The 11,053-nt window shown below is 42.4% G+C and overlaps 1 protein-coding gene across 2 annotated transcripts in view; it reads left to right on the forward strand.

Moving 5' to 3' along the window:
• The window catches only part of CACHD1 (cache domain containing 1), a 209,003-nt gene extending 203,622 nt beyond the window's left edge, over positions 1 to 5,381 (forward strand). For both annotated transcript variants that reach the window (XM_042997471.1, XM_042997472.1), the window contains one exon: positions 3,634 to 5,381. In XM_042997471.1, the coding sequence (XP_042853405.1) occupies positions 3,634 to 3,872 (239 nt within the window). In that variant the 3' untranslated portion in view covers positions 3,873 to 5,381. The remainder of the gene's footprint in view (positions 1 to 3,633) is intronic.
• Positions 5,382 to 11,053: the final 5,672 nt, after the last annotated feature.

Below are 11,053 nucleotides of genomic sequence, written 5' to 3' on the forward strand. Positions count from 1 at the left end.
CGTCTTCATTGTTAGATGAGAATGTCACACCAGATAAAACCACAGATACCCAAAAAACTCTTAATACCATTGCTTTGGGAGCATAGTAATGTGATTTTGAAAAATGAAGTGCCTGCTCTGTGTGAGGCATTGCGTTGAATATTAGGAGTACAAAAATAAATGGAAATTCACTAATGGCCACAACGGCCCTAAGTTTTATTGCATAGTAAAAATCTAAGCTAGAGATGTGCACAGAATGCCATTTAAATTCACAGAAGGGGCAACAGACCCCACGTGGGCTGGCAGGATGGGGTGCTGGGGGTTTGGGTTGCTTCCCAGAGAAGACCTTTAAAAACTGAAGCATGAAGGACAATAGCCGGATGATGGAAGGTGGGAGGGTGAGCCCGGCAGAAGGCCTGTCATGAATTTTACACCAGGAATGTGAAAATGAGTTAACAGTTTCTGTGGGTGCTTGTAAATGAGTGGAGATGGGAAACCCTTCAGGAGGTACTTGGAGGCAAGATAAAGACAGCCTAGCACTAAAGGTTGGCCAACAATCATCAACATAGATGCTGAGATTTTGCTAAAAGTGTGTCTTCTACTTGAGTCCCCTACGTGTGAAGCACATGGCAGCTTAAGCACACGCAGCACTCTGTAACTGGGGCTTCAGCGTCTACCATCCAGTCTCACGTTCCAGACCGAGCCCTGCTGACACTGAGAATCCCGTTCTGGCTCCTGATTCTTGAGGAAAGGCATCACTGTTTCCCCAGCCCTGAACCTAGAAACCTCAACCTTATCCAAGGATGTCAACCTGGATCTTCCCCCCAGGGAAGTCAGTTGGGCCACCAAAGGCAACCTACTCTGAGCTCGAACAGTGTCTTGAAGCCGGCCGCTTGCCCTACGTAACACAGCCGCTGGCCCACTTGAGGTCCTCATCATCTCCTTGGGCCAGCACCGCAGCCTCCTGTCCTCTGAGCCTCAGTCCCACCTTCTTTCCAGCCGCCTCACTGCCACAAGTGATCATCTTCAAGCACATGTTATGTCCTTGCACCCTCCCCTACCTCTGGCCTGTTGCTAACTCCCAGCTCCTAGCTCAGCCAGCCTTCCTGATCTGGTCTGAGCCCGCATATTCAGTCTCCTCTCCTGCTGCTTTCTCCCCCATACCGAGCTTGTTATCATCCCCAAAGCCCCTAGAGGCTCTCGGGCTGTTGTGTCTTGGCATTTGCTCATCTCCCAGCCTGCAGTACCTTTCCAACCCGCTCTTTACCTAATGAACCCCTTCTCTCCCATGAGGGCCACTTTAAGTGTCCTCGTAAGGTGTCCTAAGCCAAGTTAATCAGCTTTGGTATCCCTCTCCATGTGCCTCTGTTTGAATACCTTTGTTTCCCCTTCTTGACTGTGGGCTTCTTGGGAGCTGGAGCTTCCCCCTTACCCCTTTTTTGATTGAGCCCCCCACCTGGCACCAAGGAGACTCTCAGTGATGATAGACACCTATGTCCATGAACTTCACCCTCTTCTGCCCCCTTCATCCCTGACACTTGGGATCTCCGAGTCTTTTCATCCTGACTCAAAGTCATCACCCCCAAACCCCCCTAACTTTTAACTGCTTACCAACTTCTATTGTTTCCACCTCTGAGATACTTTTAAATCCGCTTAATCCCATACCCCTAGTTTTAATTCTTAGTCTGTCATCTGGGCTGTTGCAATAACCTCCCAACTGTCCCCTCTATTTCCTTTTTATTCATCTTCCAAACTGCCCCGAGAACTCTCTCTGAAACACAGAAACTGTCATGCTATTTTTTTTTCCAGTCTGTTCAGAATGTATTGTTCCTCCATTTTCTCTGCTTTGGCCTTTATAATCTGACTGTAACTCACCTTTCCACCTCTCTCCTGCCACGTTCTCCAACTGCCTACCTGCACCTGTCCTAGCCACATGGTACAGCAGTGGCCTTGGCTTTCCACACCTCTAGGCTGTGCTCCCGTTCCCTTGCTCATATCCACTTACCAAACTCCTACATATCCTTTTAAGCCCAACTGAAATAGGTGTTTTTCTGTGGAGCTTTCTCATTCTTCCAGCCGGAATTAGTTATTCCATGTTCTCGATACCAGTTATACCTCAACTATAGCACTTACCATCATCTGCATTAGAATAAACCCAGCTTCACAAATATGTCTCCTGTTCGGTTGTGAAATCCTTAAGGAAAAGAGACATCTCTTATTCATGTTTTGTAGCCTCCCCCTCTGGCTGCATAATGGTCTTCAATGAATGAATAATTGAACGGATCTATGCTTGTATTCATTTTATTTCTCAAACTCTAGCTTTTAAGCTCCTTGTGCAGGGAGATTTTCACCTTGGTGTCTCCTGCAATGCCTAACACAGTATCTTGTACATAGTAGGTGCACAATAAATATTTCTGGAGTTAGACTGACTTAAATAATTCTGTCATTTGCAAAATGGTTCATTGAGGACAGAGAATTGCCTTTCTCATTTTTGCACCCAGCATACATTTTCAACCATATCCCATTCCTGCTTGGCTGTATGCAAGCACATCAATTTTGCACCACAAATGTGACTAGCACTACCCATGGGTGAGCTCTGATTGATGCTAACAGTAGATGCAGTGGAAATATTAATGAGCTGTCACTTCTCAAAAATTTTAAAGGGGATTTTTGCAATATTTAAAAACATGCCAGAGTTCTTGGAATGGAATCCTTTGATCAGCAAGGGCATTTTCTTTTGAAACGTGTATTACTTAGAATACCAAAAGAAATTAATCTTTAAATACAGTGAGCCAGCTTACACAGAGAATAGTTTATTCCTTTGCTAGTTGCTATGGGTATATGTGGAGTTCGTATCTCATCAGGTACTGGAACTTTGGGCAAGTTCATTAACCTCTCTGATCATCATTTCCCTCACTTGTATAATTTGTGTGTAGGAATTCCAGGACACCAGTGTGTGTCGTAGAACAGATATACACACAATGGAGACGCTTGTTTTTGTCCTTGCTGTGAGATCACGTGCAGCCCAGCTTTCTCCACCAGCCCCCAACTTGACTTGAATCCTATTAGGACTTTGTTTTCCTTTTCTCTTTTCTTTTCTTTCTTTCTTTTCTTCCTTTTTTTTTTTTTTTTTTTTTTTTGAAGCTGCCTTTTTTATTTTTCTTTCTCCCTACTTTTTCTTTTTCTCCCTTCTTTCTTTCTCTCTCTCTCTCTTTTTTCTTTCATTCATTCATTCATTCATTTATTCATTCAAATAAAGTTAATCTTATCTCAGGGAAAAGTGTAGGAGGATAGTCCCAAATGTCAATGGTAGTTATCTGTGGATCAGGTGGGAAGAGCGATGATTTTAGTTTTTGTTGTGTTGATTTGGGGATTTGGGAAAAAGCTTCCTATATATATATTTTTTTTCTTATCTGTACTTTCTCAGGTGTGTAAAATTTTTTGTGTAATTGTTGGGGGGGGCGGTGGCGCAGAGGAGAAACAGCTAACAAAAGATCTCTTCAAAAATAAGCCACTTTGACGTCTGCTGGCAGCCTGCGGACGTTTGCACCCATGTAACACAAAGATAGGAACATCTCCCCGTGCCCTAGAAATCTTCAGTCACATCTCCCTGTGTCTGGAAGCTCTCAGCTGCTTGTTCTGTTCATTTTCTAGGTTACAGCACCATGAGCCCACAGGAAGATAGTGAAAACCCCCCGTGCAACAATGACCCCTTGTCAGCTGGGGTGGATGTGGGGAACCACGACGAGGACTTGGATCTGGACGCCCCGCCCCAGACGGCCGCCCTGCTAAGTCACAAATTCCACCACTACCGTTCCCACCACCCCACGCCGCACCACAGCCACCACTTGCAGGCGGCCGTGACAGTACACACCGTCGATGCAGAGTGCTAACACTCTCCTGACCTCCATGAGAAGATGGGAGCTGGGAGGTACAGAATGTTCTGGAGGGAAGAAGAACCAGCATCAGATAATCCACAGCAAGAGACCCCTTGTGTTCGTGCTTTGTCCAGAGTGGTTTAACTCACTTGCTGCCTGTCAAATGTGTTTCGGAATGAGAAACAACAAAATCACTTTTGTGAAAGTGCGAAGCTGGTTCTGAAATGGAGGGGAAGTAAGCCTGATTAACGAACCTGCCATAATACCAATGGGATGGAGCAGAAGGCAAACCTCCAAACACAGAGGCGAGACCCATAAACGAAACATTGGGAACCTTCGTTAAGCTGAGCCAGAGGAATGTCCCAAGGAGCCAGAAACATTCGGCTCTCCTTAACTGGAAGAGAGACAAGTGTGCCCAGCCGGAGACTGGGAATGTGGCACATCCAGACAGAAATGTGTGCTTTCGGAAGATCTCGCTTTGTTTCTGGCGGTACCTAGATACCACAGTTGCTGTATGGAACTCCTGTTAAGCTCTAAATGATGCATCTCAAAATTTCTAAGTAAAGGATTATTTTTCTACTATTTATTGAACTTTCAAACATTCTCAAACTTTGGGGGAAAGAAAAGGAAACACATGAGAAATTGTCAGCAATTATCCCTAGCTGTTTTGTGTGTGAAGTGGTTGACTAAGGAGTTCTATTATTTAACTGATATCCTCCCACTGCCCCACTCTACAAAATGGGAAAATGAAGAAATCCTTCTCTCTGACTTGTTTACATACATTTTCTTTAGAACGTCATCTTATGGAAACCTATCTTTTTTTGTAATGCAGTATTCTTTATGTTTGACAGAGGCAGGGAAGACAGAGGAATCCAAAATGCTTTCCAAGAAATGTTATGTCTCTTTTTCACTCATTTCCACTCCCCGTACGATGCTTTTCTCAGATGTCTTACAAAACCTAGTATTACAACCCCAGCCTTTCGGCTAAGGGAGGGATGGATTTCTTCTTGTGTTAGAGACTATAAATTTTTAAGTGTCCCATTTTGATTCTGAAAATATTGAGTACATAAAGGAAGATGTTTTTAAACTTCAAAATTGATTCTTAAAGATTTCTTTTGATATCCTAGTTCAAAGCTGCTGCCAGTTATCCGAGAAGCTATCCACTGAACTGCTTTGTGACGTATACAGAGATTAATCCGATCTGGCTAATATAACGTGGGGCATTGTATTTTTAAAGTAGTGTTCTAATTACAGTGATGTATTTTAGATTCACATCTTGTGATTCAAATATGTTATAAAGACATTCTTGCACCGTGTGTGTGGTAAATCTCCGTTTATATGTAGTTGGAAAAAATTCACTGAATAACGTTTTAACGATAGGGTATCACGACATAATGTAAAAAAAAAAAAAAAACAATTGGTTCTTCAGCAGTACAGAAAGTAAACTGTATGCGTGCTATCAGGAAACCCCTTCGTACTGTGTATAAATTTGCAGTCTAGTGAAATAAACTGTATGAACGGACAGTCTTAGTGTTTATAGTGATGTGTTCACGTGCTGCTGCTTGTGCCTCGTGGAGATTCTGTTCACTTTGTAACCCAGCAGATCAGTTACCAAACTTAGTGGGCCTCCTCTCAGTGCTACTGTCGACGTCAGGGGGTTCTTGACATCTTGAAGATGCAAAAAAAATTGAAGAATATAAGGGGATAACATTAAGAACAAATGTTAAGGGGTGCCTGGGTGGCTCAAGTCACTTAAGCATCCAACTTCGGTTCAGGTCATGATCTCACAGCTCATGGGTTCGAGCCCCTCATTGGGCTCTGTGCTTACAGCTCACAGCCTGGAGCCTGCTTCTGATTCTGTGTCTCCTTCTCTCTTTGCCCCTCCCCTGCTCGTGCTCTGCATCTCCCTCAAAAATTGAAAAAATTGAAAAAAACATAACAAATATTTAAAAATGTGCGGAACATAGGTCCCTCTTCCTGAGCATCTACATTCATGCCATTAATAATAAATAATTCTCTAACTGCTGGAGAGAATGGGGACTTCCCTGTCTTCCCAGAAAATTAAGCCTCTCCATTTTGTTTGCCGAAGTTGAGAACCTTTGTGTGGTGGCACTAGCTTTGTGGGATTCCTACTAGATGGGAGAAAACCTGGGTATTTTCAGGGAAAGAATTACAAAACAGCTTAATAACATGTTAGAGCCTACTTGAAGGTAAGAACAGAAATGCACCTTGTGTCTTTTGTGCTAAGTATCTCCCCTGTTCTGAACTTGGGGGGATGGGGACAGGTGGAGAGGAGGGCAGGGATTGAATCCTTCTAGCTGAATAAGAGCACAGAACTATTTTACGCCCCCTGTAGAGCGTGGCACACAGGTTTGTGAGGTTTTGCCCTTCTAAGCTCCCTTTTGTTCCCTAGACATTGCATATAGTGTTGTTTGAACATTTGTTGTTCGTGTTCTTGTTTCAAAGGAAAATTAAGTGCTTAGGAACTTTTTTATCCTGGTGACCGATGTTGGTTCTTCTTGTCCCTCAGATACCATTGCTTGTTAAACACGAGTCTTCCCTGAAATCCTAGAGGGGGAGGTCCTAGCAATGCCTTCCCATTCACTAAGACCTCTTAATGCTTATAACCAATACTTACATCAGTGTTGACAAGTTTCAACAGCTAAGGGTGTCCCAGGTCACTTGATACCTCTAGGAAAGGGAGTTTGCTATTTGGGGCCCAAACAACACTGGTTCAGACCCACGTAGCTCTGAGTACATTCATCTGCGTTTCTAATATGTTTATTTTAGATATTTTGATTTTTTGTGTGTGTTTATTCATTTTTGAGAGAGAAGGAGACAGAGCGTGAGCCCAGAGAGAGAAGGAGACACAGAATCCGAAGCCGGCTCCAGGCTCCGAGCTATCAGCACAGAGCCTGATTCAGGGCCTGAACTCACAAACTGTGATATCGTGACCTGAGATAAAGGCAGACGCTTAACCAGGGACTGAGCCACCCAGGCACCCCATAGATACTTCAGAAAACGTTGTTGTTGTTGTTTGTTTATTTTTCCTCTGCTTCTTGATTTAATTTGAATGCTCAACTAAGCCTTATTAATATTTTTATGTGAAAAATGTTTTCAAATTGACTCAGGCTTATTTTGCACGTCAGCGTGACTGGTACATGGAGAGAAATTGTGGAAGATCACTTGAGCTCGTTTCCCTGTGGGGATGGACTGCTGTAATGGTTACACTTTCAGGAAAAAAACAAACAAAAAACCTATTTCTGGTAGAATAATCAAATCAAAATGCGTCAGCGCATTCTCATCTGTGTTGTCTTTGGTCTATTTCTGAACACAGAAGTAGTGATTTTCCTGGCTGAAATACAATGCTGTATTCAAATTTTTTTCTGATTTTTCAGTAAGGATAACTATGTTGAAAGATCTGTTTCTATGGCTATTATAGATAGTCTAATAGCTAAGGTGTATATAACAGTATATATAGATAGATACACATCTGACATTTTTTAGGCTTCCCTCTAACCTCCCTCATTGTCCTATACTGCTAATTAGGGCCTCTCCATCCCTTATTACAGTGTTTCCTCGTCTTTTTAAAATTCATTACTACCCTCCTAAGGAGAAAATTTTGATTTATATTCACCCTAACAAGTTAGATATTAGCAGATCAGATTTTGTTAGATGGGTTGGAGCTTTGGAGGGCTACACAAAAATCAGTTTCTTCTATATCTTTTTATTCATGCTTTGGATGTGTGTGTGTGGTTTATTGAGGTTTAAGTGCCATATACATTGTAAGATATTTAAAACTTACATCATGGTGATTTGATACATGCATTCATTGTGAAAAGATATCCCCCATTAACACTTCACTGACTTATCTTTGGTAAGAACATTTAAGTTCTCTTAGATTTCAGTTGTACAATATAGTACTGTCAACCTTGGATCCTCAGACCTGTTCATCTTAGAGTGAAAGTTTATCCCCTTTTACCAACGTCTCCCTTTCTCCCTCCCTGGTAGCCCCTGGCAGCCACTTTTCTGTTTCTAGGAGTGTGAGTTTTTTTAAAAAAAAATTTAATGTTTATTTTTGAGAGAGAGACAGACAGTGAGTGTGAGCGGGGGAGGGGCAGAGAGAGAGGGAGACAGAATCCGAAGCAGGATCCAGGCTCAGCCATTAGCACAGAACCCGACCCGGGCCTCAAACCCACGAACCTCGAGATCATGACCTGAACTGAAGTCGGATGCTTAGCCGACTGAGCCACCCTGGTGCCCCTATATGAGCTTTTTTATAGCCTTAACTAGATCCTACCTTCCTGAGGCAAGGGCTGTTTCTTATTGTCTTTGTAGTGTTCATGGTACCATACCCTGTACTTTGCAGGGAGGGCCTTCGATGTTTGTTGAAAAGATTAAACGTCTAGAGTGTCAGCTGCGGTCATAATTACAGCTGACCCTTGAAAATCACAGGGGTAAAGGGCCCAGACTCCCCACAGTCTTTTGACTCCCCCCAAAACTTCTAATAGTCTATTGTGGGCCAAGAAGTCTTACCAATAATGTAAGCCGTTGATGAACACATTTTTTGTATGTATTACTGTTATTACAATAAAGTAGGCTAGAGAAAAAATATTAAAAACCTTAAGAGAAAATACATTTATAGTACTGTACTTTATTTTTAAAAAATCTGTATAAGTGGACCGACCCATGCAGTTCAAACTGGTGTTCAAGGGTCAACTGTGATTAGTTACAATGGATAATATTACACGACTTAAAGTAGTAGATGAAGCAAATTTATTTCTCCAAAATACTTCCTTAAGCAATTAGTACTTTTTTTAAATTGAGGTATAATTGGCATAACATATTTCAGGTATATAAGGTAATGACTCAGTATTTGTATAAATTGCAAACTGATCACGTCAGTAAGTCCCGTGAATATTCATCACCATCGCAGTTGCAAGTTTTTTTCTCATGATGAGAACTTAAAAGATCTGGTCTCCTAGTTACATTCAAATGTACAGTACAGTATTGTTAACGATAGTCGTTACACTGTACATTACTTTCTCATGACTGGAAATTTGTACCTTTTGACCACCTTCATTTTGCCCACCCTGCCACCTTCCTCAGACAACCACCAATCTGTTCTCTATAACCGTGAACTCTGTTTCGAATTTTTTTGTGCAACAGCTTTTTAGTACATTGTACTAAGAATTAGCACAATGTTACATGTTAAACAGCTTTTTAATGTTAGCTCTGATACAAAAATCCTCAATTTTCTGAAACAGTTTCTGTATATGTGTGTGTGTGTGTGTGTGTGTGTGTATATATATGCCTTTAAAATACTACCTCTATTTTAATTCGTGTGACATATACATACATCTACGTGGAAAAAAATTACTATTGCATAACTTAAATATATAGTTATCCAGATCAATGATGGCTCCCTCAAAAATAAATGTATAGTTATCCAATATCCAATATAGTTTTAAATGGCATTTATTTTGAAGAAGGAGCCACGTAAATATGGAAGTTTTCCAAATCCTACTTCTTGTAAGACTTCTCGTGTTTCCTTCACACTATTCCCATTCTATTTTGGGGTGCTACTTGATTAAAGTGTTTTATGTAACAATATACCCACCAGGATTACTGCCTTAGTTCCTACTTCAGCCTAGTGCTTTTGGGGAAAAAAAAAAATTATGTAACAAGAAGCTTGGCTCTGGTACAAAAGTATGTCCCTGACTTTCAGGGCTCCTTGGCAATCCTTTGTCCAGACCCAGTTTGTTCTCTAGTACATTCTCCTCAAAACTGTTCCAGGAAGTCTTCTCACCCCATGCCACAGCCTCTCTGCAGCTGCCTGCATTCTGCCCTGACATTTTGGGTAGAAATCCCACAACTTTTACACCTTTCATGTCAAAATGGCTCTCAGACGTCACCCTCTCTGTTCTCAGAGGAAGGAATGTTCCAGCTCCTTCCCAGAGCCAGCGGGAAATCAAGCTGCACCACATCTGCATATCCTCAGCTCCACTGCCCTAGTGAGTGCTCCTTTGCTCTGAGCCTGAAGCATACTCCATTACCCCCTCACCTACAAATGCAAACCTTCCCCTGGCTCTCCCCTCCAATGACTCTTAGACATTCCCCCTGTCTTTCTGGGCCACTTTACAAAGCTGCAGTGTTCACTCAAGCCCTCAGCGGCCTCTCCTGCTGGGCCCCTGCTGCAACCCCGCCCCACACCGTGCACTCATTCGTTGCTGTGACTTCATCCAGAAGCTACAAGGGCACCCGCCTCCCCACAGGCTGCACCGACCCTCCACGCTCCCACTCTTTTCCCTGAAATCTTGATCCCCTGTCCTTTCTCCCCTGGGCTACTGCAACAGCTGCTGGGCTGTTGTCCCATCTCCCTTCTGCCCCACCCAATTCGTCCTCTAGGCAGAAGACCACCTACTCCTCACTTTGAGGGAAATGTCACCTACTGTAAAATGAGTCATTTTGTAGTAGACAGTTCAGTGACGTTTTGTGCGTTCAGAATGTTATGCAACCATCCATCACCTCCATCACCTCCCTTTAGTTCTGAAGTATTTTGGCCGGCCAAGGAGAAACCTTATTCCCCATTTCCCCTTTCCCTTAGCAACCACCAATCTGCTTTCTATGGATTTCTGTGAATTTACCTAATATGGCCATTTCATACGAATACAATAGATGACCTTGTGTGTGTGGCTTCCTTCACTTGGCACAATGCTTTTGAGGTTCTTCTGTATTGTAGCAAGAATGAGTAATTGATCCCTTTGTGTGGCTGAGTACTGTTCCATTATATGGATACCCTGCATCGTGTTTATCATTCATCATTTGATGGACATTTAGGTAGTTTCCATCTTCTGACAATTGCATATGGTGCTGTTTTGAGTGTTTGTGTACAAGTGCTTGTTGGAATACTAATTTTTAATTCTTCTGGATATATCCCTGGGGGTTGTATTGCTCGGTCACATGGTGTTTCTGTTAAACGTGTTGAAGAACCACCAGACTGTTTTCTGGAGTGGCTGCACCATTTTACATTCCTACCAGCCGCGCGCAAGAGTTCCAATTTCTCTATTTCCTTCCAACACTTATTTTCCTTCAAAAAAGAAGTATAATCATCCCCATGGGTATGAAGTAATATCTCATGGTAGCAGAGCAGTTTTTTTTTTTTAATGTAAAATTAAAACCCTGCTCCTTGCTTA

Source organism: Panthera tigris, chromosome C1 (assembly GCF_018350195.1).
Source record: "Panthera tigris isolate Pti1 chromosome C1, P.tigris_Pti1_mat1.1, whole genome shotgun sequence".
Taxonomy (NCBI): Eukaryota; Metazoa; Chordata; class Mammalia; order Carnivora; family Felidae; genus Panthera; species Panthera tigris.